This window comes from Embiotoca jacksoni, unplaced genomic scaffold, assembly GCF_022577435.1.
Source record: "Embiotoca jacksoni isolate LCO1_2020_lvr unplaced genomic scaffold, fEmbJac1.0.p SCAF_52, whole genome shotgun sequence".
Lineage (NCBI taxonomy): Eukaryota > Metazoa > Chordata > Actinopteri > Embiotocidae > Embiotoca > Embiotoca jacksoni.
The window spans coordinates 1,116,619-1,141,618 of record NW_027185406.1 but is presented as its reverse complement, the minus strand read 5'-3'; the positions used below and the strand labels follow the sequence as shown (position 1 = coordinate 1,141,618).

General features: G+C 44.7%; 1 protein-coding gene across 1 annotated transcript in view; it reads right to left on the bottom strand.

Annotated features, from left to right (window-relative positions):
* The window catches only part of LOC138212049 (exostosin-1), a 196,460-nt gene extending 183,756 nt beyond the window's left edge, over positions 1–12,704 (bottom strand). The window contains exons 1-3 of the mRNA XM_069172284.1: positions 11,729–12,704; positions 10,496–11,080; positions 8,576–9,327 (exon numbers count right to left, since the gene is read on the bottom strand). Of these exons, the coding sequence (XP_069028385.1) occupies positions 8,576–9,327; positions 10,496–10,789 (1,046 nt within the window). The 5' untranslated portion in view covers positions 10,790–11,080; positions 11,729–12,704. The remainder of the gene's footprint in view (positions 1–8,575; positions 9,328–10,495; positions 11,081–11,728) is intronic.
* Positions 12,705–25,000: the final 12,296 nt, after the last annotated feature.

The following is a 25,000-nucleotide window of genomic DNA, read 5'->3' as shown; positions in this document are numbered from 1 at the left end:
AGGCAAAATACATGGGCTTCAGATTTTGAAGTTTTCCTCATCGTTATTTCTTTCTCTTTGTTGATGAGGGCGTGAATTATGCAATCGTGTCAGAGTATATGTATAATAAAGTATATGTTATCTCAAGTTTCAGTTACAGAAATGTATAGAACTTTTAAAAATCCAAATTAAAAGATTATCTCTTTTTTTTCATATATGTTGGATTCTTGAAAGCTTATATTTTAAAAAGCTGAAAATAGTTACTCGTACTTGTCTTGTAATAAATTGTTTTTGTAATGTGTTTTGTGTTGAACCTGAAGGCCGCAAGATGAAACACGTTTCACAATATTGCAAGTCGACCTCCTCTCATAAATTTTCTATAAAAAAAATACGAAAAAGTGGAGTAAACATACACACCCACGAGTGTCAGCACGAGTCTACTGGATGTGGAGAACAAATACAAGTCTGATATATGAAGGGCAGTCATATCAATACTAGTTCCCACATCTCATTTTGTAATAAATCATGTAACCTGGTATCACGGCAAAACGTAAAATAGAAACCCTTTGTCCTGTCTAAAGTGTTGCTATGTCATGTTTTGCTGTATTGGACTAGCGTGTCCATTTCACGTTTTGTTGTATTGGACTAGTGTGTCCATTTCACGTTTTGCTCTAATGGACTAGCGTGTCTATTTCACGCTTCGCCGGCTGCAGCTGTGAATGTTGATAAAAGGGAGATTGGTTCAATTCGTCTGCAGAACTTTTCAAGAAATAAGAAGTCAAACTGTCTGATGTTTTATCTTTTAAATGGTCCAAACAACCGGTAGAGTCTCTCCCAAAAGTTTGTTGTTTGAATTTGGTACCTCGCTCTCTGACATCGTAAAGTATCCAGTCGAACGTTTCCCTTTTAGTCGGGGTTTCACTTTTCACGATAAAGCGCCGGGAGAAAAAAAAAAAAAAAAGAGCTTCAGGGAGAAACAAAAAAACTATTTTCTATATCAACAACAACTCAGATTGTCCTGTATGGGTCTCTGCAACGACACGAGAGGGGAAAAAAAAAAAAAATTGATACTTGTTGCTGTGATTCGTGTGTTTGGAGCTCTACGGCTGGAAATGTTTGAGAAACCCTGCAATCAAGAAAAATCGCCATCTCTCTGCTGACGCGCGCTGACGTGCAGCAAATGAAAAGTCATACAGGAACAACACCGCCTTGTTTCTCTCTGACAAACCTGCCTCTCCTTCTCTTCCTCCCCAGCGGTGTGTGTGTTCGTATGTGTGTGTGTGTGTGTGTGTGTGTGTGTGTGTGTGTGTGTGCGTGATAGATTCGAGCTGCAATCCATCCTGCCACGCAGCGTTTCCACTACTTTCAAAAAACCCCTCTCTAATTCCGTCCTCTCCGCCTCTCTCGGCGAGGACGGATGGCAAAACAACCCCGAAGCACCCGCCCGCACCTTTACTTCATCTCAACCGGTCGTCAGCGCTCACTGGACTAATGCACGAGGAGGAGGAGGAGGAGGAGGAAGAGGAAGAGGGGGGGGGGGGCAGCAGAGGTGGGACGGTGGGGCGGAAATGAGACGGCGAAGAAAATACGGCAACATCCTTCCTGCCGACGGACAGCCGAGAGCGGTTACCGTCAAACTGAGGAGCGGGCGCTCGCTGTCCCTTGGAGAAAACAAACAAGTCAAAAATGTGCGTTTTTATCGCGATACGAAGTGCAAAGTTACAAAACACAGGCGCGCCGTTCCCCAACTCCGAGCAAACTTACGACAAAGTGCTTTAAGAGTCCGATCGATTGTACCGCACAGACGTTGTCGGAGGTGCTCGGGGCGGAGGGAGGGCGCTTCAGTTTACCTCCAGTTCCCAAATATAACACTTAGTGTCGACGGAAGATTGCGGTTTCATTTAAATGTTAAAAAGAAACGTCAACGTCTCGGCTGGCGTGTAAACACTTCACTGATGCGTTCATTCAGCATTTCTTTGTGAGGAACCGTGTTGAAATATTTCACCAAAACATGAGTTAAAAAAAAAAAAATGCAAATGCTGATTATCTCCTGATGTCAAATGTTGTTGTTTTTTTTTTTAGAAAAACACAATAAATGGTTCAACAGTTCAGTAGAACATTTTATTTTTTAAAACCTAATTTCAATCGAAAATCTCATTGGCCTTAAAGACAGGTAAAGAATTGATGATTCTGAGCAGGTTTCCTTTTGTAATGTCAGATTTTAATTCAATATAGTTTGCTGAACCGACGCTTTGATTTATTCTTCGCTGCTTCGGCAGCAGAAAAACTGAATTCGATCAGCGCAGCCGGTTTGCGATCCTCACGGTGTCCTCTCGGCCTGCGATACATTAACTTCTTTTTTCACGTCAAGACTGACAGGCGGTCGGCTAAAATAAATGCCGAGGGGCCCCGTCGCACTAAATGCCAATCTGTGTTTGGGTTTCGCGCAGCGAAGGGAACCATTAACCTCCATTCGTCTGCCGATCGGCCGCAGCGATGAAGTCAAAGCTGATCAATAGAGCTTCCTTTCACCCTCCGACCGGCCTTGGCAGAAACCTTCGATGCATTGATGAGTTCAGCTGCCGGCTGACAAATCTGCAGCCGTTTAAAGGGCCCCCAAGAAAACTCACGAAGATCCTGTGGAAGAATCGAATCTCCACCACTCTGATGGCTGATGAGCAAATAAAAAGCGGATACTGTTTTGTCAAAATCACATTTTGTCTGTTGAATAACCGCATTTTAGAAGCCCTAATCCCGTTTTCTATCCATTGCTTACGGCTGTATTTATTGACCGGCTGTGGTCGAAGATGCTCCATGTATGAAAAAAAAAAAAACACAAAAAAAAGCAGCTTATCACTATAAAAAAAAAAGTGAAACATGTCAAAAAAAAAAAAAGTCTTCAATATTTCTCCCGACGCGCAGAGCAAAGTAACTTCTCGTGCTGTATTCCTGCACGTATCTGCTGCTAAAAAAAAGTTTGAAATCAAAAAATTACACATTTTGGTCCTCTAAATATGTAAAAAAAAAATAATTGCCTCAAAGAGCAACAGAAAGCAGCTGAAAAACATACTCATACTTTAAATTCTTCATGTTCGGTATGTCGCCTTTGGAAGCCTCGCGGTTCCAATTATAAACGCGCGTTTAAGTTTTAGGGAACGACATGAACACGCTTGTCGTTTTTTAAATGTGATTGTCAGTCAAAGATTAGAAATAAACAGCAATTTATCGCGTTGAAGTCGAATGCTTTGTTGACCCGTTCATCTACCCCGACATCCTCCCCGTGTCGATTTGGTTAATTGATAATAATAATAACGTCACATGACTTTATTGTTTACTTTTGTCATCATTTTTTTAAATCCATTAAGAGGACTCTGTCTCTATTGTAGGTTGGATGTTGTCTTATTACCTTGTTTTTGATGCAGCTATGAGACTCTACTGATTAATGCTTTAATTAGGCAGACTGTCCTGACTAGACATTTTCTAAATGTAGGCTCCTCTTAACGCAGCAGAGTTTTAATTTCCTGGTGTCCCGTTTTTTTTCTTCTGCACATGTGCATTTTTTTTTTTTACAAACTTCTTTTTTTGTTGTTGCTTTAATTAGGGCTCATAAAGCGGTCACACATCAAAGTCTCTTCAAAGTCCCGAATTTGTCTCTCGCCCTCTCTGGAACCGGCGGGCTCCGTTATTATTCCTCGTGGTGCACTTCATCATGACTCGCATCAGAGATGCACCGAGACAGCAGTAAAAAACCTTTTCCACGCTTCGGTTTAAGCTCAGCGGGCGACGGAGAGAGAGGAAGAGCGGGAGGGAGAGGAGGAGGAGGAGGAGGAGGAGGAGGCGATAAGGGACTAAAAGGCGAGAGCATGGAGGAGGAAGAGGAGGATGGAGAGGAGGAAGATAAGCGGCAACAAGGGGGAGGAAAAAAAAAAAAAAAAGAAAAAAAAAAGAAAGAGACTTGGGATGCTGCTTTAATAGAACATCTCCCAACAAGAACCAGAAGAAAGACCAACAAAAAAAAAAAGAAAAGTTCCTGGACGACATGTCAGCGGTAGCTCGGGCCGCCCGCATGGCCGCCGTCCAAATGAACACCGCCAGACACTTTTCTGCCGTCGTACATATTGGATCCCGCAGCTGCCAAACACTCCCAGATGTGACAGCAGCTGCGTTTCCCGTCTGAGTAATTTTTGTTTTTGTTTTTTTTATGCATCGAATTAAAAACACTGAAACGGAGCAGAGCACATTATCACTAATTCATTTAAGCGTCTCCATTTTATGAAACAATCAGCGAACGGAGAGATAGCTGTCGGGTGACGACAGAGGAGCGCCGGCGGTGCAAAGAGTCCGTCCGGCGTCGACTTTCCGACGCTGTTGCCTGCGCGCGTCGGACAGCACGCATAAAATAAAGCCTCCCGTGCGAGAGGTCCGCTCGCTCCGGGTAACGTAGCCCAGGACAGCTCGTAGCGTCGGCTCGGTGCTGCTCATTCACTTTTAACAGAAGTTTAACCTATTTGTTTAGTTGCTTATTTAATATGTTTTAGTTTTTGGTAGATTCTTTCACTGCATTTTGTTTATTTAACTTTTTGTCTTTACGCCGTCGTTTCATCCGTACAGATCTGGCGGAGGGGTGGGGGGGGGGGTGAGAGTAGTTATATGCTGAGCTGGCTAATACTGAAACGTTTAAGCAAATAATAAATACAAAAAAAAAAATTTTTTTTTAAATGAAATGCCCCCATCTGCCACCTAGTGGACAAAAAAAAACAACAAAAAAAAAAACAGTAAATGACTCTTTAGGGCGTTTTTGGCTCGAGTTTCAAAGACGGCCAAACACTTTAAAGTTTGAGCAAATTGAAAACGATAAACCGCACCCGACGTCCTCATTATCAGCCAAAATTCGTGCGATCGGGATATTTTTGTGTCGTATAATGTGCGATGCACAAGTCTGGTCTCTGCTGTCGCTGTCCGTCTTAAGTTTGAGGATAATCGCTTTTGAAAGGACAGTTCCCATCACGCCTCGGGAGCTGTCGACGGGTAAAAACGCTGCCGTGTGTTTTCGTTTCTATTAGATTACCATTTTGGGCAAATCGGCGCCCTTAAAACGACGCAGAATTTGCGACGAGCGGGTTTTGTTTTTGTACTCGTGGACGCGAAGACAACTGGAGAAAAACTAAAAAAAAAAAAACACGACGACGCTGACAGAAGTTATGCAATTGCTTTTCTGTGATTTCTAAGTATATTTATGGACAATTATTCACAAAGGAAATACCACAGATTCACACAAATCCGGCCTTTGCGCTCAGATTCGACTCAAAATTGGTGAATCTATTACCCCGTGGCGTGGTGTCGTTCGTCCGACGGGTGACGGCGGAACGCAGGGAGCAAATCGGAGCAGGTGAGGAGGAACATTCAACACCCGGGTTCACAGCCCAGCCTCGGTTACCGCCCGCCGGCTCGCCGCCGCCTCGTTATCGGCCCTCACTGCCGGTTTGGCGCCGTGAAACCGGCCCTGACGAGGCCCGACGCCCTCCTCCGTCGCCGCCTCGGTCACTACGGGCCGAGCGACGCCGGGCGTCAGCGTGCACGGTTGCTGATTCCCCCGGTTTGTTATAAATAGCAGCATCCGCTTGACTTGCTGCAAGTCACCTGTGATTAAAAAGAAAAAAAAGAAAAAAAAAAATTTGCATCCGCTTCACGCTCTTATTATCAAAAAAAATGCATTCAGAGCGGTCTCGTCAGTTAATGGAAAGATGGCTATATTTTAATACACACAGCCCCCCCCCCCCTCCCGCACCCCCTCCGGTGGCATTTAAAAGCCGCCTCGTATCCGCGCTGCCGAAAGAAAGGAAGAGTCGAAGGAGGGCCGAGGACAAGAAAGATGGAGCTGAAGGGGCTTCGAGGGTCCCACGGAGACAAAGGCGGAGCGGAGGTCGATGAGCGGAGATGAAGAAAGATGTTTTATGGATTTACCGAGGAGGGCCTCTTGTCGCCCGTCTGACCGTCCCCGACGCCCTTTTCTTTCTTCTCTACCTTTTCTTCTCTTCGGGGCCGCGAGAAGATGGGACGGCGATTTCGAATTAAACATTACATTCCGCGGAGCTCGAGCCCCTCGGCCTCCGAGCGGTCTTCGGGTGGGAGATGGAGGGGGGGGGGGGGGGCCGCCTCTGTGACGGCGAGGCCCCTAATTGGTTCAGCCGGATGTTATCTACGTACAGTAGAACCGCCCCGAGTTCAATCCGGCGCCCCGCTCAGAGGGAGGTGAGATCTCTATCTGTCTCCTTCATTCACAGCTTAATTCAATTGGAGGGCAATTATCGACCGCCCCGGGGCTTCGAGATCCTCGTCGGTTCGTGTTCCCATCAGGGAGCCTCGCCGCGCAGGATCCGGGCACCCCCCCTCCCTTCTCACCCCCCCCACCCCCACCCCCACCGCCACCCCCCGACTGCACCGGGGGGGGGGGGGGGTGACGTCTGTATCGACGCGCCGTGCGTAAAACAGCGAGAGCGGGCGAGCGGCGAAACAGGGAGGCGTTCTCAGTCACAACCTCCGAAGACGCGAAGAGATTTAGGGAGCGGACAGACGCCTTCCGACGGCAGGCGGCTTCATCGGCGACAAACATTCGGTCTACAAAATAGCGATAACGCAGAGAAGAACAAGCCCACTGCGGACGGTGTGTCTTTTATCATTTTCTTTCTTCCGTTTGAGAGGTATAACAATGAGAAGATGGGTTTATTAAAGTCAAATTACTCGATATTGAATCGTAGGTCGTTTATTTTCGACGTCTCCAACCCACTGACGCTAACGCTGTCTCCCAGAAATGACACACACACAGCTAACGTCTTTTCCCAAGTAGGTTCAAGTTAAAGCAACATAAATCGCCGGCAAGATGAACGTTCAGACGCATTTTTTTTTTTTTTTTTTTTTTTATATTTTGAATGAAAGAATGACGTATTTATAATCTGCCGAGGTTGCCGGGGTGCGATCATGAGTAGTGCGGGAATTTCTCCGTACAAATGAATGTTTGTGCCTACTGGGTGATCGTGCTTCATGGGTAGAAACTTCTGTTAACTTAACTTAAAATGGGCATAAAATGATTTAATAATGTGGCTCTTCAAGACTTCCCAAATGTTGTAAATCCAAAAAGGATGAAACAAGTGAATTTGAGGGCATTTTGATAGATAGATAGATAGATAGATAGATAGATAGATAGATAGATAGATAGATAGACAGACAGACAGACAGACAGATAATAGATAGACAGACAGACAGACAGACAGACAGACAGATAATAGATAGATAGACAGACAGACAGACAGACAGATAGACAGATAGATAGATAGATAGATAGATAGATAGATAGATAGATACTTTATTAATCCCCAAGGGGAAATTATTTTTCTTTTCTTTTTTGAAAAAAAACAAACATATATGACAATAAACAATCTGCGGAGTCTCTGTGGAGTTTTTACAAAAACGTTGGGTATGTATTAGCTACTTGCAATGTTATGTTTACCAAAAAAAAAGGTCTATTTGTAATTTAATGGTCCATAAACAGATGTGTACTTCAGCCACGTCGCTGGTCTGGTCTTCAGAAAGTGAAATCCTGCTGTCAGATTGAGCTTCATCAAACCAACATTCAACTGAAACCCCTTTTTTTTTGTTTCCCCGTGGGACCATCGGAAGGCTTCGTTTAAAAAGCACGATAAGCACCCTTCATACTTCAGAAATAAAGTGCCAGAATGGAAACGAAGCTTTCAAAAACTTGTCACCGGCCCAATATTCGCACCGTTTGCAGACGCTCGCTGTGCAATTTCAGCTTCTGTTCGGGCTGCACTTAACAGGCTTCTGGATCCGTGGTGGGTTTTTATTTTATTTTATTTATTTATTTTTCCCCTCAACCGAGCCTTGGCAGCGTCTAGAAACCTAAAATATGCAACAGACGACTCTCGGACTAAACAGATCCAGGAACAAGTGAGAAAAGTTGCGAACGCTGTTTCCATTTCACTCTGCACTCAACTCGCTCAGATTTTCAAAAAGGGTGAACTTCTCTCGGCTTCAGATCACTTTCTTTTTTTTTCTCTCTCTCTCTCTCGACCAACTGCTGAGCTGACAAAAACTTCCCGTCTCTCGGCGGTCGACGCCTCTCTGCTCTCCACGCACGTTTTACACTTCTGCACAGACAACGGCACAAACACCCGCGACACCCCTGCAGCATTTTTGTCCCGGTGAGCGAAGCGAGACTCCCCTGGCGTGTCCCCGACGCTGCGGAGACGCGGCGTTTGGAGCCGGTACAAACCGCACTTGTAACGATCGACACGCAAAACACGACGGGCACAAACACGCTGCATTCGAAAGAACCGGCGGCAAAGCGAAGAGGCCGTAATGTCGCGAACACCGAAACTTGCCGATCGAACGTCAAGAAACGCAAGGACACGAGAGCGGGAGAAGGCGTGGAACTCGGTAAACTAGGAAATAGAATTGAGCGCGGAGGACGTGGAGACCGAAAACATCCCGTTCATTTACAGATTTTAGAGCGCAGGTTCAGTCGAAACGCCGAGGAGCAGCAAAAAGGTCGTAAAAGAAAAGAAGAAGTGCGTCTTACTTTGAGTAGTCTTCGTTATCCCTGTCGCAGTGCGAGTCCTTGTGTTTCTCCCAGTCTTTGCCGTGCTTGCACGTGGTCAGCAGGATAATATCGTCCCCGTTGTGGATGTGATACAGAGCGTTCCTGGTCTCCGAGCCGATGCCGGTCAGGTAGCGCTTCCCTTTGAAAACCAGCTGGTACTTCCTGGAAGGCGGCGCGTCGTTGAGGGTCACGTAGCCGATGCCCCCGGCTTTGAGCGGGTGTTCCTTGGAGAAGAGCGGGATGGAGATGTCAAAGTTGGGTCGGAAGTTGACCACGTCGGCGCTGGCCTTGGCCAGCATGGCCTGGCCCACCTCGAAGCCCAGGTCCTCCGTGTAGTCCGGCCACGTGCCCGAGTACAGATTGAATATCAGGTGGTTCCTGCCGTCGCTCCACGTCGGCAGGCTCTGGATGCGGGATCTGACGTTCTGGACGTACTGAGCCGAGAGCTGGTCCCTGTCCAACGTGTCCACGGCCAGGATGAAGAGACAAGCCCGCGAGGGGTCCCTGGTGTGGAAGCGGGACTCCTCGACGGAGGACAGGATCTTCTGGTAGGTCTCGGAGATCTCGTCCCCTCTCTGCGGAGGGTAGATGTAAACCCTGAAGCCCGACTGGCAGCGAGCGAAGTCGAAGCAGGTTTCCATGCGGCAGCGCTTGTTCTTGAAGATGTTGTCGCGGATCGCCCGGCGCTCCCGAGGGGAGGTGTGCTGGTGGTGGAGCTGAGGGCTGTCCTCCTGTTGGCACAGACGCACACACAGTTAACACCACCCCGGAACACACAGGAAAATGACACCCGGTAACGTCGCGCCAAAGGTTAGGCGTTCAGCCAGTTCGCCCATTAAACCAAATTCCCCCCCAAGACATTTGTTTCTAAATACCCAAATTAATGAATCTTCTACCGCTGACATTTGACAAGATTTATGGGCGGCGAAGGTCATATTGTACACCCTCAACTGCCCCGTCCTCGCTACTGACGTGCCCGTTGCTTCTTTTCTTTGCCGCGAGTCTTGAGTTCTTAATAGAAAGAGAAGTGTCTGCTTGTAATTGATTTCCCGAAACATCAGCGCTCAGCTCGGCTTGGAACCTTTTTGAAGCGACGCGATGCGCGCCGTACGTCTGCTGGTTCAGATAACGCTACAAAATCACGGCGGCACCGGCGGAGGCGGCCGCAACGGGACGCCCGGCAACGATACCGGGCGGCGCGAACGGTTTATTTCTGCTGTTTATCCACAACTGCTGTTGCCATAACTTTCCCCGACGAGTGGAAACCTTCCCTCGTAGTATTCAGGGGTCGTGAACACGTCGACCGGAGAATGACGCTTCCGTGTCGGACCCTTCTATTCAAAGACCAGAGTAAAGTCTGAAAGGTTTTAGCGTAACATGTGGAGGAAAAAAATATGTTTAATCACCTGGTGAATCATCTTGTGGCTTACAACCACCGCCGTAATGCTTTGAAACGTCATCCCAATTTGAAAAGTATTGTCCTTTTTTATTTTTTTTTTATTTTCGTGGATCATTTGAAACAAAGAAAAGAAATCAGCTGTCTGCTTTCACTTTTAAAAGTATATTTTGCTACTAGTACTTCTACTTTTAAAAATTTTACTTGTAAATAATCTGAATGGGTTTTTTCTCCTTAAGTGCTTCTAAATGAGCATTTCAGCTCCCTTCCATTGTTGTCTTGAGATTTCCCAGCGTGCCTTTTTAAATCGGTACGGTCTAACTCCTGCCAGCAGCTCAGAAGGTGTCTTCCTTTCATTTCAAAAATAAAAAAAATTAAAAAAAAAAAAAGACTTTTACTTGTAATTGTTTTGACTGTTCCTAAATAGGCCTTTCAGCCTCCTTTTATATTCCTTCTTTTGGATTTCCCAGCGTTTCTTCTCCTATAAACCCGGCACGGTCTACCTCCTGCTCTCCTCCCTCCAGATACGGCTCCAGCAGCTCGGTGGTCTCCGGCCAGTGCCTGGGCGGTCTGGACGGGCTCCTCTGGGGCAGCGGCTGGGGCTGGTACGCGTCCTGACTCTGGCGGTGGTGGTGGTGCTGGTACTCCTGCTGGTGGTGATACTGGGGGTACTGGGGAAACTGGTGGTACTGGTACGGCTGCTGCTGGAACTCCCCGACCTGCAGACCCCACTGGTAGACGAGGAAGAGAAGACCGGCCCCCACAGACACGAGCAGGTACCGCTTCTTGGCCTGCATGTGTGCTGCGGGGGGGAGGGAGAGGAGGAGGTGGTGGTGGGTGTCGAGGGGGGGGGGGGGAAGGAAAGGAAAGGAGGGGTGTGAGAAGCAGATAGTGATGGAGAGGGAGTAGGGGGGGGGAATAAAGGAAGAATTTGGGATGAAGAAGAGGAGCACAAGGTAAAAGAAAAAGAGGGAAGAAAAAAAAAAAGGGGGGGGGGGAGGATGAGGAATGACGAGGAGAGGGGTTGCAGGGCGGTAAACACGGGTCAGCTCTCTATCCACAGCTTGGCATTTTGGGACTTGGAGTCACTAAAAGAAGAAAAGAAACAGAAATGCATGAATTTTAAGTCACCAATTAAGTCAAACTTTTTAACGACACATTTTTAAAGTGAAAGAAAACCAGAGTAAAAGCACGTCCGAAGCAAGTTTGAAAAAAAGTTGGCTAAATACATAAATCCCCCCCCCCCCAAAGAAAATCATTGAGGCATCACACAGCACCAAAACCTTTCCTTTTTTTTTTGATGATGATATGTTATTCATGATTTATTTTTATTTTTTTTGCCTTTAAACCAAGACATTTACCTCATTTAATATGACTAAATACATTAAACCAATCATAATTTGAAAATTCGTGCAGGCACTTTGTTAACTTCTCAAAATCCTGCAGAGGACTGTGGACGAAAGCCCGCTCCGCTCGTCACTGTAACTTCTGCGTAAAGCAGCCGATTAGAGGAGTGTGTGCAGACTGAGAGAGGATCAGCCGGAGATTTATTAGATCATCTTGGATCAGCGGTGCAGCATTAAAAATGCAGGATTTCTGAAGGGAGTTTGGAACGAGAGACAACAAGTGATCACGGTGCCAGGAGGAAAGGATCTCTCTCTCTCGCAAATTGCAGCCCACCGAAATATATATTCTTTAGTGACCTGAGTGCAGAGCGTTCATGACAGCACACTCACCTGTTTACAGGGAACACCTGTAGTTCCAGGAAGGGGTCGGGGTGTCCGCCGCTCTCCCCTCCGGCCTGAGCAGGAATCCACAGTTTGGAAACATGTTCTCCACGCTGAACCACAAATCCATCCACGGATGTTATATTTGAAGCCACGTGTGGGATGAGAGCTCAGCGTCCGCAGGGGAACCGAGTAACGCGCGCCGCCTTCATTCTCCGCCGCGTCCCGGTCCCAAACTTTTCCCGGGAAATTGGCCAGGAAGTGCGTTTTCACGTGCAGGAGACTCCCACCGGAACACACAGCTGCCTGTCAAGCAGGTATACCCCCACGGCGTGAATTCAGACACGCGCTCCGGTAAGAGCCGCGATCACATCGGCAGCATCCATTCGGAATAAACTGTGGGAAACAACGCGCGTGCATCTCCAGTCAGCATCTGCCATCCCATTTTTTTTTAATTTTTTTTATTATTATTATTTTTTAATTGGAAAAATCCCATCAAAAAAAGAGAAGATCCAAACTTTGGAATTGAAAATCCACGCTCCCACCTGTGCGCTGCCGCTCACGGGGGTCGGAATAAGCAGAAATCCTCCTCCCCAGGTAAGTTAAGGGAATGCCGGGGCGCACCTGATCCGGAGAGACGCGCGTCAATAAAATCCCATTAGGAGCGACTTCACGCTCCCCTGAGTGGCCAGGGGCGGCCAGGGGCGGGCAGGGCGGGTGGGTGGGCAGGGGCAGGGCGGCGGCGTCTCTCAAAGGCGTTAAAGTGAGGAATCAAATCAACATCACGCGCGTGCGACCGGTGTTCTTCTGGGTTATTCCGTCCCGAGTGCTGCCTTCCGACAGTCCCGCCGTCCTCACGTTTCCATCCTGCAAAAGAAAATCCTCAGTTGGATCCGGGCTGCGCCACCGTGCAGCATCCAAGCAGCAGCAGCAGCAGCAGCAGCAGCGCTGATAAGCCAGACAGCAACAGCAGCAGCAGCAGCACCAGCAGCCTGGCAGACTGGAGGGGAGGGAGGGGAGGTGGAGGGGGCTGGGGGGGTTGGAGTATATGTACGGGGAGGTCTGTCGGTTCCGATAAGGTAGCCTACACGGGAGCTCGCAATTAATTCAGCATTCTCCGAAGTCTTGCGTTGTAGTTTTGTTTGTTTTGTGTTTGATGGAGAGGAAAGACAAGAAACGTCCAAATCAATCACTGAAATCACAGATCTTGAATAAGTCCCAGAGGAGCAGTCAGAACCTTTTTAAAACAAAAAAAAAATCATTCCGCCAACCAAACTCCATTCAGGAAACGTCGAATTTTGGACGCTTGTGTGTTTTTTTTTTCTTTCTGCCCAACATGGGTTTTCAAAAAGTTGCAAACCTGACTTCATAACACATTTTAAGCAGTTTGGAAGCATCCCTCTTTGCAACTTTTTGTTGTCTCGGTGAATTTGCTTCAACTTTCTTCCAACTAAGTTGAGGTTTAACTAATCTTTAGAAAAGCCCAATTACATTTTCTATCATCAAGTAAGTCTCATAGTTGTGCGTTTTGATCTCCACACTTTACAAGAATGAGTTTCTGTGTGCGGATGTTGATCTACATGTATTTTTTTTTTTTTATCAGATTTGCACAACTAAAATCTTCTTTTGCTGAGCCAGCACATATAGGTAAAAGATGCTGAAGGTGTTTGTCATGTTTTAGATTTTATTTTTTATTTTTTTTTTACTTTCTCATTTCCAGACCTGTGAACATTTAATCAAGTCTTGTAATCTCTCACCGAGTCAAATATCAGACCCAAATAAATCAACTTTGACTTCCTGTCCTGCATCTCACGTTTCTGTTCACGTTTGTATAGATGCAATTGATGGAATGAAATGAATTTGCTCGGGATGTCATTATCTCAGACCAGGGAGAGTTTACAGATGTCGTGAAGCCGCTCGGACGCATGGTGTGTCCAACAGCACCATCTTGTGGAGCTTATTTGTAACCCACACGTTTAACGCCGGTACCTCCAGTTTGCACACAGCTTCGAGACAAACGCAATATTTTTGGATCCACGGTTTATTTCTGGCTGCTGAAACACAAAAAAAGTTTGTAATGATGAGAAACCAAAGAATTAGTTTGTATATTTGGAGACTGGAGACGTTACTACTCCTCCAGACAGAAATGAGCCTATCACTGTAAAACAGGCTTTTCAAAATAATAGCATAAACTATTGGGAGGGGGAGGGGGAGGGGTTGTAACGTAAATTATCTCGAACAACCTCTCCGTCACTGCACGGGCTTTTTTTTTTTTTTTTTTTTTTTTTTTTTTTGTATACCAGATTGTATAGCCGCACCACGGAGGCTCCTTCAGGCAGAAAGAGGCAGCTGTCTGACAAATAATTGAAGGTGAAATCAGCAAACAGGCACACGGCACATTAATATTAATCCAGCCGGTCTCCGATGCTTCATAACTAAGTGATGGACGGAGACGAGCGGTGACAGAGCGGTTCGGGTCTTCAGAAAGAGAACACTTTGTCTGGCACCGAAGGATTGGAGTCAGAAGTCCGCATCTGTACGATCTGTTGCTGCGTCCCAGACACCGTGACGACCTGCGTCAGATTATCGCACCTGAAGACACCCCAAAAAAAAAATGTATTTAAAAAAATGATTTCTCTAAATGTCCATTTCTAAACTCTTCCGTTCTATTAAAGTCGTTGTATTGCAGGTTTTAAATGAGCAGCCCTACAGACCGAGCCCAGAGTCCAGTCAGAAAATCAGTCATTCTACTTTTGATCTTCCTCTTCATCGTTTGTGCCATTTTTCCTGAAATGTTATGATCCAGATGTGCGTCTCTCACGCCCTTGCCACCGGGTTTGGGATAACCTCATAAAACCATGACATTATTTGGATCGCTCTTAGATTGTCTCGTGTCCCGGATTTGTTATTCCGTCTTGTCGAACGGCTTCGAAGACGGTTTGAAAACTTTTTGTCGTTTCTGGTGCCAAAAAAAAAAAAACGGGAACTTTCACGCGAGTTGGGAACCGTATAACTCCTGGACCTCGAAGGGTTGAGGGATTGGAAAAACCAATAAAGGTTTGAGCTCTGGAGAAACAATACTTAAAGCGTGGATTTCTTCACGTCTAATAGTCGGCAGCACCTTGTAAATCTCTGGGTATTTATCTAAAGCACCAGCAGACGTACGGGGACCGTTTCATTTCCTTCTCTGAGCAGCAGAGTTTTCGTCTAATTTACTGGCGCTGCGATAACTCGGAAGGATTCGCTGTTGCGGATGGCTCCGCGGTCCATTAGGGGATGATGAATCTGAACAGGTCCTGTTGGTGTTCGACGAGAGAGCCACCTTTGATCCGTTCCCGGTCGCGGCCCATCGCTTCGCTTCCTCCGCTTCCTCCGCTTCCTCGTCCTCGCTATTAATCTGGAGACCGTTCGGCCGAGCTGAAGCCTCTCCTCCTCCTCCTCTCGTGACCGGCGTTGAGGAGGTGACCGCGATCCGGGTTTGGAGCAAATTTGTATTCACATTGTGTCATGAAACTCCGCATCAATGTGTTCATTATCCGTCTTCTCTTTTCCACATCAGCCCTTTATTTAAAAAAAAAAAAAAATGTATTTTGATATTTCAGCTGAAGATTTGTCTGTTTAATGAGGATCTGCTCGCAATCACACAGGTTTGTTTTTTATCTTATTTCAAAAATGATGTTTACTTTCACTGATAGAGACCTGACACATCTCTGATAAGCCATGTTGGATTTCCTCTCACTGCAGAGCTCCGTGCTTATCGTCGGCTTTCTATTCTAGCAAATACAAGCAGAAAACGAGCCGTGCCGCAAAATCATTTTTCGTCCCTGAGCAGCGTCTGCAGGCGTCGTCCTCTCAGGCTGCGAACATCCTTCACCACCAGGCAAGACTGTCTGTGGCCTGACGTGTGAATCTCGGAACAATAAAACACCGTCGAGGCGCTCACAGCGCCAGAAGCTGCAACAGCCGAGTACAAAGCAATACATAAAAGTTACACAAACGAGTAAACGGGTTTTAATCCAGATCGTCTCTTTAGCAGCTGGACAGTAAGAGGACGACGTCCGGAGAGATTTTGGTGGGAAAGTCAACTCGAAGTGTGGGGGGGGGGGGGGGGGGGAGGAAAAAGTGGACTGTGAAAAGTGACGAGGACATTTCTTGGTGTCTGGTGCCCTTCAAGTCCGATTTACCTCTGATCGCCTCCAACAGTGATCTCATCTTCAGGGGTTCATCTAAGTTTTATCCAAAAGAAATTGGACTTCTTTAAGTTTCTTGCAGACATTAGGCCGGGTCATTAGAAAGGCTCCTTCGGTCCTGAATAACTGGAGCGGAACTTCCAGCTGAGAGGTGAAACGTTTTCAAGAAATTAATAGAAGTCCAGTTTCTTTTGCGTAAACCTTGACCTGAATGACTGAGAATATTAACAGACGTCTTCAGTGGTTCTTTGGTACCTTTAACCCCTGAATTCGATGTCAATTGTGGTTCCTTCTGATTCCTCTCTGATGGACCAGGATGCAAGATAATGGGCACGACAACAAGGTCTTAGGGTGTGGTCAGCATGATGTTTCTAATCAACCAAATTTATCATTTCCGACGCAGGAATAAATCAGTTTACAATCAGAGCGATCCCTGTAAACAGTCTATGAGAACAGTGGTGTTATAGCCGAATGTTCAAATAATTAAAACTTAAAAAGACAGCGGAGCAGCATCTCTATTGGAACATCTGCGTGGATAAAGTTGAACAAAGGTGAACTTTGACCTCCGAGAGACCCAGGAGGATGGACGGCGTCCTCTCTGACCTCTCTCAAACATCGAAGTCACATTTTGATCCGTCTTTTGGAATCGGCTTCAGTATAAGTTAATGGGAAACGGAGCAAATAGTCATTTAAACGTCACCTGTAGTCCTTGCACGTCCACTTATTTTTCACCTGAGCTCTGGTCCGGCCTTCTTGACGGACGTTGCAGTCGCCTCAGTCTCAGTCTCAGATCGGTACTCTGTTGAAAAGAGTATTTTTTTTTTTCCACGGTGCCCGGTGTCCTCTCTGATTTCTCATCTCTGATGCTTCACAATTCTCATTGGAGAATCCTTTCTTCTAATTCATTTAAAGAATTATTTCACGATAAAAAAAAAATTTTGTTTTTTTTAAATTGTTATTTACAGTCAAACCAGCACTTTATAAAGACGATTTGAGGGGAATTTTTTTTTCGATGCAACCAGCCACTGAACTCCTCGGAGGGAAATGCTGTTTGAAGTTTCAAGTCTTGCTGCAGCGGCTTACGGGCGGTTAAAAAAAAAAAAAAAAAGAAGTTTGAATAGTGTTTTTTTGAAGACGATCAGCGACCCGAGAAGTGATTCCTGTGCGAGAGAAAAAAAAAATGATTTGACTCTGTTTAAATCTTTGTTCGGTATGCCAAGTGGAGGAGTCATCTAAATGCTAACGATGTTGACTGAGTCACATCACTGGTTGGGAGCACATGTAAACCCCCCCCCCCACCCCCCACCCCCCCCCCACATCACCATCCTCCGCACACACTCGCAGAAAATATAAAATCGATGGCTCTGGCCTGGTTTGCGATTGTTTGTTTCATCTAATGACTGGAGCTGACTCCGACTGTCACACACACACACACACACGCACACGCACACACACACGCACACACACACACAGCTGCGTCACTACAGCTGCTGTAATGCAGTCTCGTTCTGTTCAGACACTCGAGCGCTCAGGACGCGAGGCTGAGGTGCAATTTTCAAACAATCTACGTTTTCAGACCATCTGGTGCCGTACGGAGCACAAAGAGAAGCTGAGCTGCTGTAATTATTCTCCATATGAGAATCATAGCAAACCAGCAGAACAGCTAAAAGCCTATTGAAACGGCTACGACTGTTCCTCCACAAGTCGATCCAAAGAAATTCATTTCAACTGACTTTTGAGGTTTTTGAGGGACAAATTCGATGATTTTTAAGAAGCTCTGATGTGGAATTTTCTTCTTTTTTTTTTTTTTTTACAGAAGTTAAAATTCGGACTCTGATAATATTAAAATATTCTATGGTATTAAAGCTAGTTACAAACTAAATAACGTGTAATCAAAATGTATTCATATTGCGGGGCGTCAGTACACACTTATGTAACGTATGCAGTGTTTACCGCTCCAGGAAGTAGTCCGACCCTTAGCAACGACCCTAGCAACGGAGACGAGAATACCAGTCCGTTTCATTGCTTTCTCAAACTGAATAAATTCGGCACGTGGAAACACTAAACTGCTCAGCTAGCTCAGTCTGGTTGTAACTAAGATAGTTACCGAAAAAAGTTATCGATGGACTCGGCTAAGTCTGCCGCCGCTAGCATTTCAAGTGCGCGACTATCAGTGGTGTTACGGTACGGGTGCTCGGAGCGACAAAATTAAGGAACAAAAAGACCCGATTTCGCCAAATGGGTCACAATTAATAAGCCTGTAAAAACAAACATTATATTGCATATTATATGAAATTCAAATCACATTATACATTGCCATCGAGCAGGAGGAGTGATATTTATGAGCAGGGTGTGCTGTCACGCTCCAAATCGACCAATCGGATCGCTGCGTCGGCGCGACTTGTTGTATCATGAGATTTGGAATAAGTTAAGAAAATAAAAAAATTCTGAGTTGATAAACTCAAAGCCTGAAACTTAAGACGTGAAGCTGACAGTTGTGGTATGAGCGCAAAGTTTATACTTCATTGCGTTAATGGTCGTAACAGACAGAGGAAGACAGCGTAATTACATCTTGTCAAACAGTCCAACACTCGGGAGACAGCAGCAAAACAACTTTTCATTCCTGCAGTGAGCTTCTGTAACAAAGGGCGACAAAACTGTCAAATGAAGAGAACAACGCTGCTTGCGAAGACAATCTGCAAACTGGAGGAGGAATTTCATCCTTTTTTTGGAAACCCTCCTCAACAATCAGCTGCTTCACCGAATATGAAAACCATTTTTCCACTCACCCTCTCCGTGAAGACAGTTTTTGAGACGATCTGTCGCTTAGATTTCTGTTTTGATGTTTTCGAAGAATTGGCTCCAGTTAAAAGGGTTGACAGCGCAGGTCTGACGGGTTACACCGTTTCAGGAAAAACACATTGCTCATAAATTTATCATATGTAAGGTTTCAACGTTTTTGACCAGCACAAATAAAATTCCATTTACCTCCACTAATTCTGGATCGAGGCAGAAATCGGGGGAAACTAAAACTATATCTGCATGGCTTGATATGACTAAGAGGTTTCAGAAATGTGGCTTAAACCACATTTATGTAACTAAAGACAACATGAATATATTCCCAATATAATTTTACTCCCATATATATATATATATATATATATACAAGCAATTGAAACCAACAAAATTTAAACAACACAAAAAAATACAATTTCATCAACTGATTTAAAAAAAAAAAAAAAAAAAAAAAATTACTGTGATACACATCATAGATCTGACAACTCCTCCAACCCGAAAAAAGAGGTGATTGTGGCAACCCTCTCTGATACAACCTGACTGGCACAAAATCAACTTGGATAAGTTCAGGTTAAGATCAGGATTTGGGTTAAAACAGAGGATCTCCATTGCTATTGTTAGAATAACAAATTGAGATGTCATGGGTAAAAAAAAATTTTTTTTTAAGTATTGGTTTTAAATGAGAAATGACCAGAAACCTCCCGTTTTTAAATCCAGTGTTTTTTCCACCCATCCATCCACCCCGGCCTCCTCCCATTGTGGATCTAAAATGTACGTAAACTCGCTTTCTCTCCTTTGCGCCAATAGAAGGTGCAATAAACAATCATAATTTTGGTAACCATAACCACAATCTTCCAACACACAGTTCCTCTACTGGGGAAAGCGAGTTTTAAAGTGTTCAAAATGTTTGGACAGAATAATCTCTCCCTGGGTGTCGTCAGAGTTTTCACAAGATAGTAAAAAAAAAAAAAAAAAAAATGTCTGCAGATTTCAAACCAGACATTACGTAAAGAAAAAAGACAGAAGAAAGTTCATAAAGTTCAGATGAGGTCGCTTGTTCGATACAACAGTCGAAATGCGGCAATGCTGCAATAAATCTTCCTTTCAGGAACGGAACATTGAAGTTCAGTTTTTTGTTAGAAATATAATGTGTTGAATCAACTTTAGAGGACATGATTTTAGCATTAGCATGAGCGAGTCGTACCGAAATCCTTTGACATGCGAGTCTGTTTCCCAACGCTGCAACCCTTTTTTTTTTCTCTAGCTGTTTGAAGTCGGTCTGATGATGTCTTTACTATCTTTTTAGCGCAGCCGTCAGTTTCAGCGTTCCAGAAAGCTGTGAGGCGAACGCTTTGCTCTGCCTCCCTGCATCTGCAGTGCAAATTGATTTTTCATGTCACCGTTGCTCACTGGCTCTGTGTGTGTGTGTGTGTGTGTGTGTGTGTGTGTGTGTGTGTGTGTGTGTTCAGAGAAGGTGAATGTAGACGAACTACCAAACATATTAGGGTCGATCAATAAAAGGGAAAGCAGGACTCCTCTCTGACCTCTTCTCCACCCCTCTTCTTCTTCTTCTTCTTCTCCCTCGTCACTTCTTCTTCTTCTTCTTCTTCAGCCCAGGACTCGTGACCTTTTGCCCAAACTGTGAAATGTCAGAGGATGCTCGTAATGTCAGCTCATCAGAAAAAAAAAAAAAAGGGCGGGCTGCTGCCACGGAGACCGCGTCACGTCCGCAGGTTTTTGGTGCGCTTTTTCCAGCGAAGTGAGAAACTCTGGTCATCGTGGGTTTAAGTTGTTCCTTAAAGGCTGCCACAAAAAAAAAAAAGATTTCTTTTGTTTTTCAAACGTACGCATTTTAAACATGTTAAATAAGTTTAAAAATGAACCTAGAACGACGACCAGAATTTCTCCTTTCGCCGTAATTTTCAACAAAACAATAGAAAACAAACTATTTCTTACAGTGTAGTTTAATTTGTTATACAACGGGTTCTGTGGTGTAAAAAAAAAAAAAAAAAAAAAGTTTGGGGGACAACCGTGTAAAGAATTTACGAACTAGCCCGCTTTTTGTTTGGTTCTTGGAGATTTTCCCGCCGACACATCTTTAGCTGTAATCCTGACTGACATGATTTAGTGTCATTTTTAAGGCCTTATATGTTTGGCTGCTCCGCTCCTTCTAAAAAAAGGACCGAGCCGCTCGCAGCTTATCTCAAATTGAAGTCCTTATATTTTCTTTCAAATAAAGGGGAATCCTATTTGACCAGTGGAACAAGATGACATGTAATGGACTGAAGAGATGACTTCCCCCTGTGGGGATTCATTTCAACATCCTCTCTCCCACTACAGTGTCTTTCCTTTTCTCTCTTTTTTCTATATATTTTTTTTTTTTACATGGTGCACTGTGGAGATGACAGAAGTCGCATAACTGATAAGAAGCCTGTTGTGTTCCCCGGAAAAATGAAATGTGTGCTGGAACGGCTCTCGAATATCGTTCAGAAAATGGACGCGAGTGGGCTTCTCGGCTTTCTCCTGTCACGTTACCTTTCGTTTTTTATGTGTTTTGTCTCTTTATTATTTGTCCTTACTTTTATGAGTACGATGCCACTGTTTGTCTGTTTGATTATTACTTTTCCCTGTTTGCTTCCCTGTCTTAAAAAAAAACGCAGACGGGATGCGACGAAATGAGACTTGAATTTTCTCTCTCAGCAGGATTAGAGGCTCCAGAGTGTGTTGTGGTATCACGGGGCCATGTGTGAAAGCAATCGACTTGGTTTGAAGTGGCAAAAGAGAGATTGTAAATTCATAGTGTAAGTCTCATATAAACCGTAACCCCAACCGTACCTTGAGGATAGTTCATTTGCCAAAACTACAATGTTTCTCTGACCTTAGAGGACGAATCTGTCTATTCGATATGACGCAGCTCAACTTCTTTTAACTCCTCATTCTCCATTAGTTGAAGAGTTAAAACTACAATATTTGTGGGTTTTTCAATATTTTCAAACTTGTTTCTTTTCTATTTCCAGTCTTTTGTGCTAAGCTGAGCTAACTGACCTCTCTATCTCTGTGCTGTTAGCTAAAGTCGCGCCTTCTTATTAGTTTTCTGGAGGTCCATCTGAAAATGTGTTTGTGTTTTTGGGGGCGTGTCTGTTTGATTGACAGGCCTGTGGTGCAGTCAGGTTACAGCTATCGGTGGGGCGGGACGTAGTATCGTCGGGTTTCCAGTCAGATCAGTCAGATGCACCCTTCCCCCCCCCCCCCCACCCCCCCAGCTCGTCCAAATACGGTCACTTCCTGCTCCAAACTGGCAAAGGTGGCGTCGACCAAAATCTGAACTCAAGGCTTCGCAGCGGCCGTCCCTTTCTGTACTTTCTTATATTCTCGCGCTGCTTTTCCACCTTATAAACGCGGGGGACTCCTCACAGCCTCACAAAGAGTCGCCATGACCATTATTCTATCTCGCAGAGGAAGCACTTGTTCGAACAGAGTCGCGACATGTGAAATGAATCCCGACTGTCCGCCGCTGCCCTGTTTTCTACCGCGTCTCAGCGAAGGCAGCGAGAACCTGTTTCCGTCAACTTCGGGACGACTGGTTTAAGTTGAATATTCACTCGGATAAATTAATTCCCCGGCGGCTTCCTCGTAAAATATTTCCAACATTAATGGCTTGTGATGGAGGCTGTAAATTGACGATAAACTGAAGCGGCCATGTTGAGGTTTTGGCATTTCAATTATCCACAACACCCTGCACAGTACACTCTGTCATTCTGTCAACTTTAATGTTTTAATATTCCCTTTTAAAAGCCCGCTCGCAAACACACAAACACACAAACATAAACGCAATACATACATACACTTTAAATACGCGCACACACACACACACACACACAGTTTGATTTATAGACAGAGCTGTGCCTCAGCGACTAACCAGACTAAAATATTTATGTGGAGCCAAATGAATGACGCTCTCGCACATTAAGAGAGTCCGAGAAGACGGATCATTCGGTGGGTAATCCATTCGAGGCGCAAGCAGGCATTCATGAGAGCATGCATCACGACACTGACGTGGACTGTAATGTGTGATTATCTTGAGCAACACAACACCAACGTTCCCAGGAGTTACATTTCACATTACGACATCTATATTAGTATTTCATTTACGCTTTCTATATTTATTTAAGGTCTACTGCTTCCTGTTGCACGCATGCCTTATTTTGTAATGTAGGTTTTAAATACTTGGTTTGTTTTTTTTTATTATTTAGCTGTCAAGTATTAATTTAAGTGGTGAAATATATTTGCACTCTATGTGTATGTATATTCCTACAACTCGGGTCACACTTGTGATGTTTGGCCATTATTTCTACAAATCGCTGCAACAAAGTGACAATAAAGATGAGTGATCAGGTAGTTTAAAAATTACTGGCTGATTTTCTTGCCTCGCGCACAAAGTACCTAAAAAGTTTGTGAAATACTCTACATTATATCATTTTTCTACGTCGGTAGTGTGGCGCTTTTGTCACCCCCTTCTGGCAGTGAGAGTAATTACATATTTCATCGCTACTGTTACGGTTGTTTTTGTTTTGAGTGCTAAAACCCACCTGAAACTCATTTCACAATCAGAATTTGATCCATTGAGTCCAATAACATTTGGAAAGCCTAGAAAAGCCACATGATTGAATTATTTTTTTTAATCTGAATTCAAGTAGCATTGGGCTAAACCGGAAATTAGCCAGCTCTGCCCATTGAGCGTGTCCAGAATGCATTAATCTGCACAGACGCCAGATTTAAAAAGTCTGTATTCTGTCAAATACAGAGGTTTATCTGGTGGTGATACAGGCTGAATCAGCATTGTGTTAAGTTGTTTTACAAAAGGGAATGTAAAAGTCCCACACTATAGGTTCAAGTATAGGTTCAAGTGCAGAAAAGTCTTTTTCAGAAGCTTTTTTTTTTTCTATTGGATTGACGCCTTAATGTCCACTTTACTTTAATGTTGTTAGTGGAGATAACTTAAAATAGTTTATAAACTGGGTAGCTTTTGAATTTTCCCCATGAAAAAAAACCTTAATTTATTTGTTGAGTATAGTTAGTTAAAAAAAACAACAACATGGACTTTACATACGGTACATTTATGCCATGGTACCGGTGACCTGCCCGCTGGTCCCAGTCCCGCAAACCACAAAGGAAACCAAGCTGCTTCACCGTTCCCACAAAGGTAGAAAAAAATGTTGTTTTTTTCGCGTGGAAGCATGCATCAGATGTGATCAAATTCACGCTGGAGGTGTAATTTAAAAAAAAAAAAAAAAAAAAAAGAAGTATCGAACAGTGAGCAGAACGAGTGAGAAGAAACGACCAGCTGCAGAGCCGGAGGAAGTGAGCATAAGCACAATGCATCTCCAACCTCAGCCCCCTCCAAATCTCCAAATATGATTAGTCTCAGAAACAAATGAGCGTCAGTTCTGGCCCAGAAACTCGAATTTAACGAAAACTCACCATAATTGGCTTCCTCCTCGTGTTCCCCCTCATTTCCTCTCACTCCTCAATATTTTCTTCCGCCACCCAACTCTGCAGCATGCAATAAGAAAATACCGGTCGTCGAAGCTTTCTGAGGACGTTGGCTACTGGACATTCAGGCAACTTCAGCAAAAACACTCAGAGCTGTGATTTAAAGTAAAAAGGTTTCTAATGGGACCTTAAACAATGACCGGCACGTGTAAGAAGACATCTTGACTAAAATGTTTATATTCACTTTTTTTTTTGGATAAAAGTGGACCTAGCTTTCGGGTCTATAAAATAAGGTCAATGCAGAAGTGCCTTAATCTGCAATACCACTAAGCGGCCACTAGAGGTCGGCTCCAAAAAGCCTCTGGCTCCATAGACTCCCTTTCAATTTGTTTCAAGGAATACAAAGTCAATATTTGTTTTCCATAAGTCATTATGGCGTCATTCGCTACAGTCAATCCTTCTGATTAGTTTTCTGGTGGTCCATCTGCAAATAATTCCATCGTTAATCAGATATTAGGCCTCAAAAAGCAGAATGTTTGGAGGCGTGTCTGTTTGATTGACAGGCCTGTGGTGCAGTCAGGTTTTCGCTATAGGCGGGCGGGGTGCAGAGTCACATATTTTGTCCAAGTATGGTCACTTTTGGCTCCAAAATAGCGAGATGGCGACGGCCAAAACACTAAAATCGAGGCTTCACAAATGGGTGACGTCGTGGCTGGTTGCCGTTCGGTTACACCGGAAACCCCCCCAAAATAACAGCCGTCCCCCCCCGAGAGCCTGAATCTCCTTGAGGACGACTGAATCA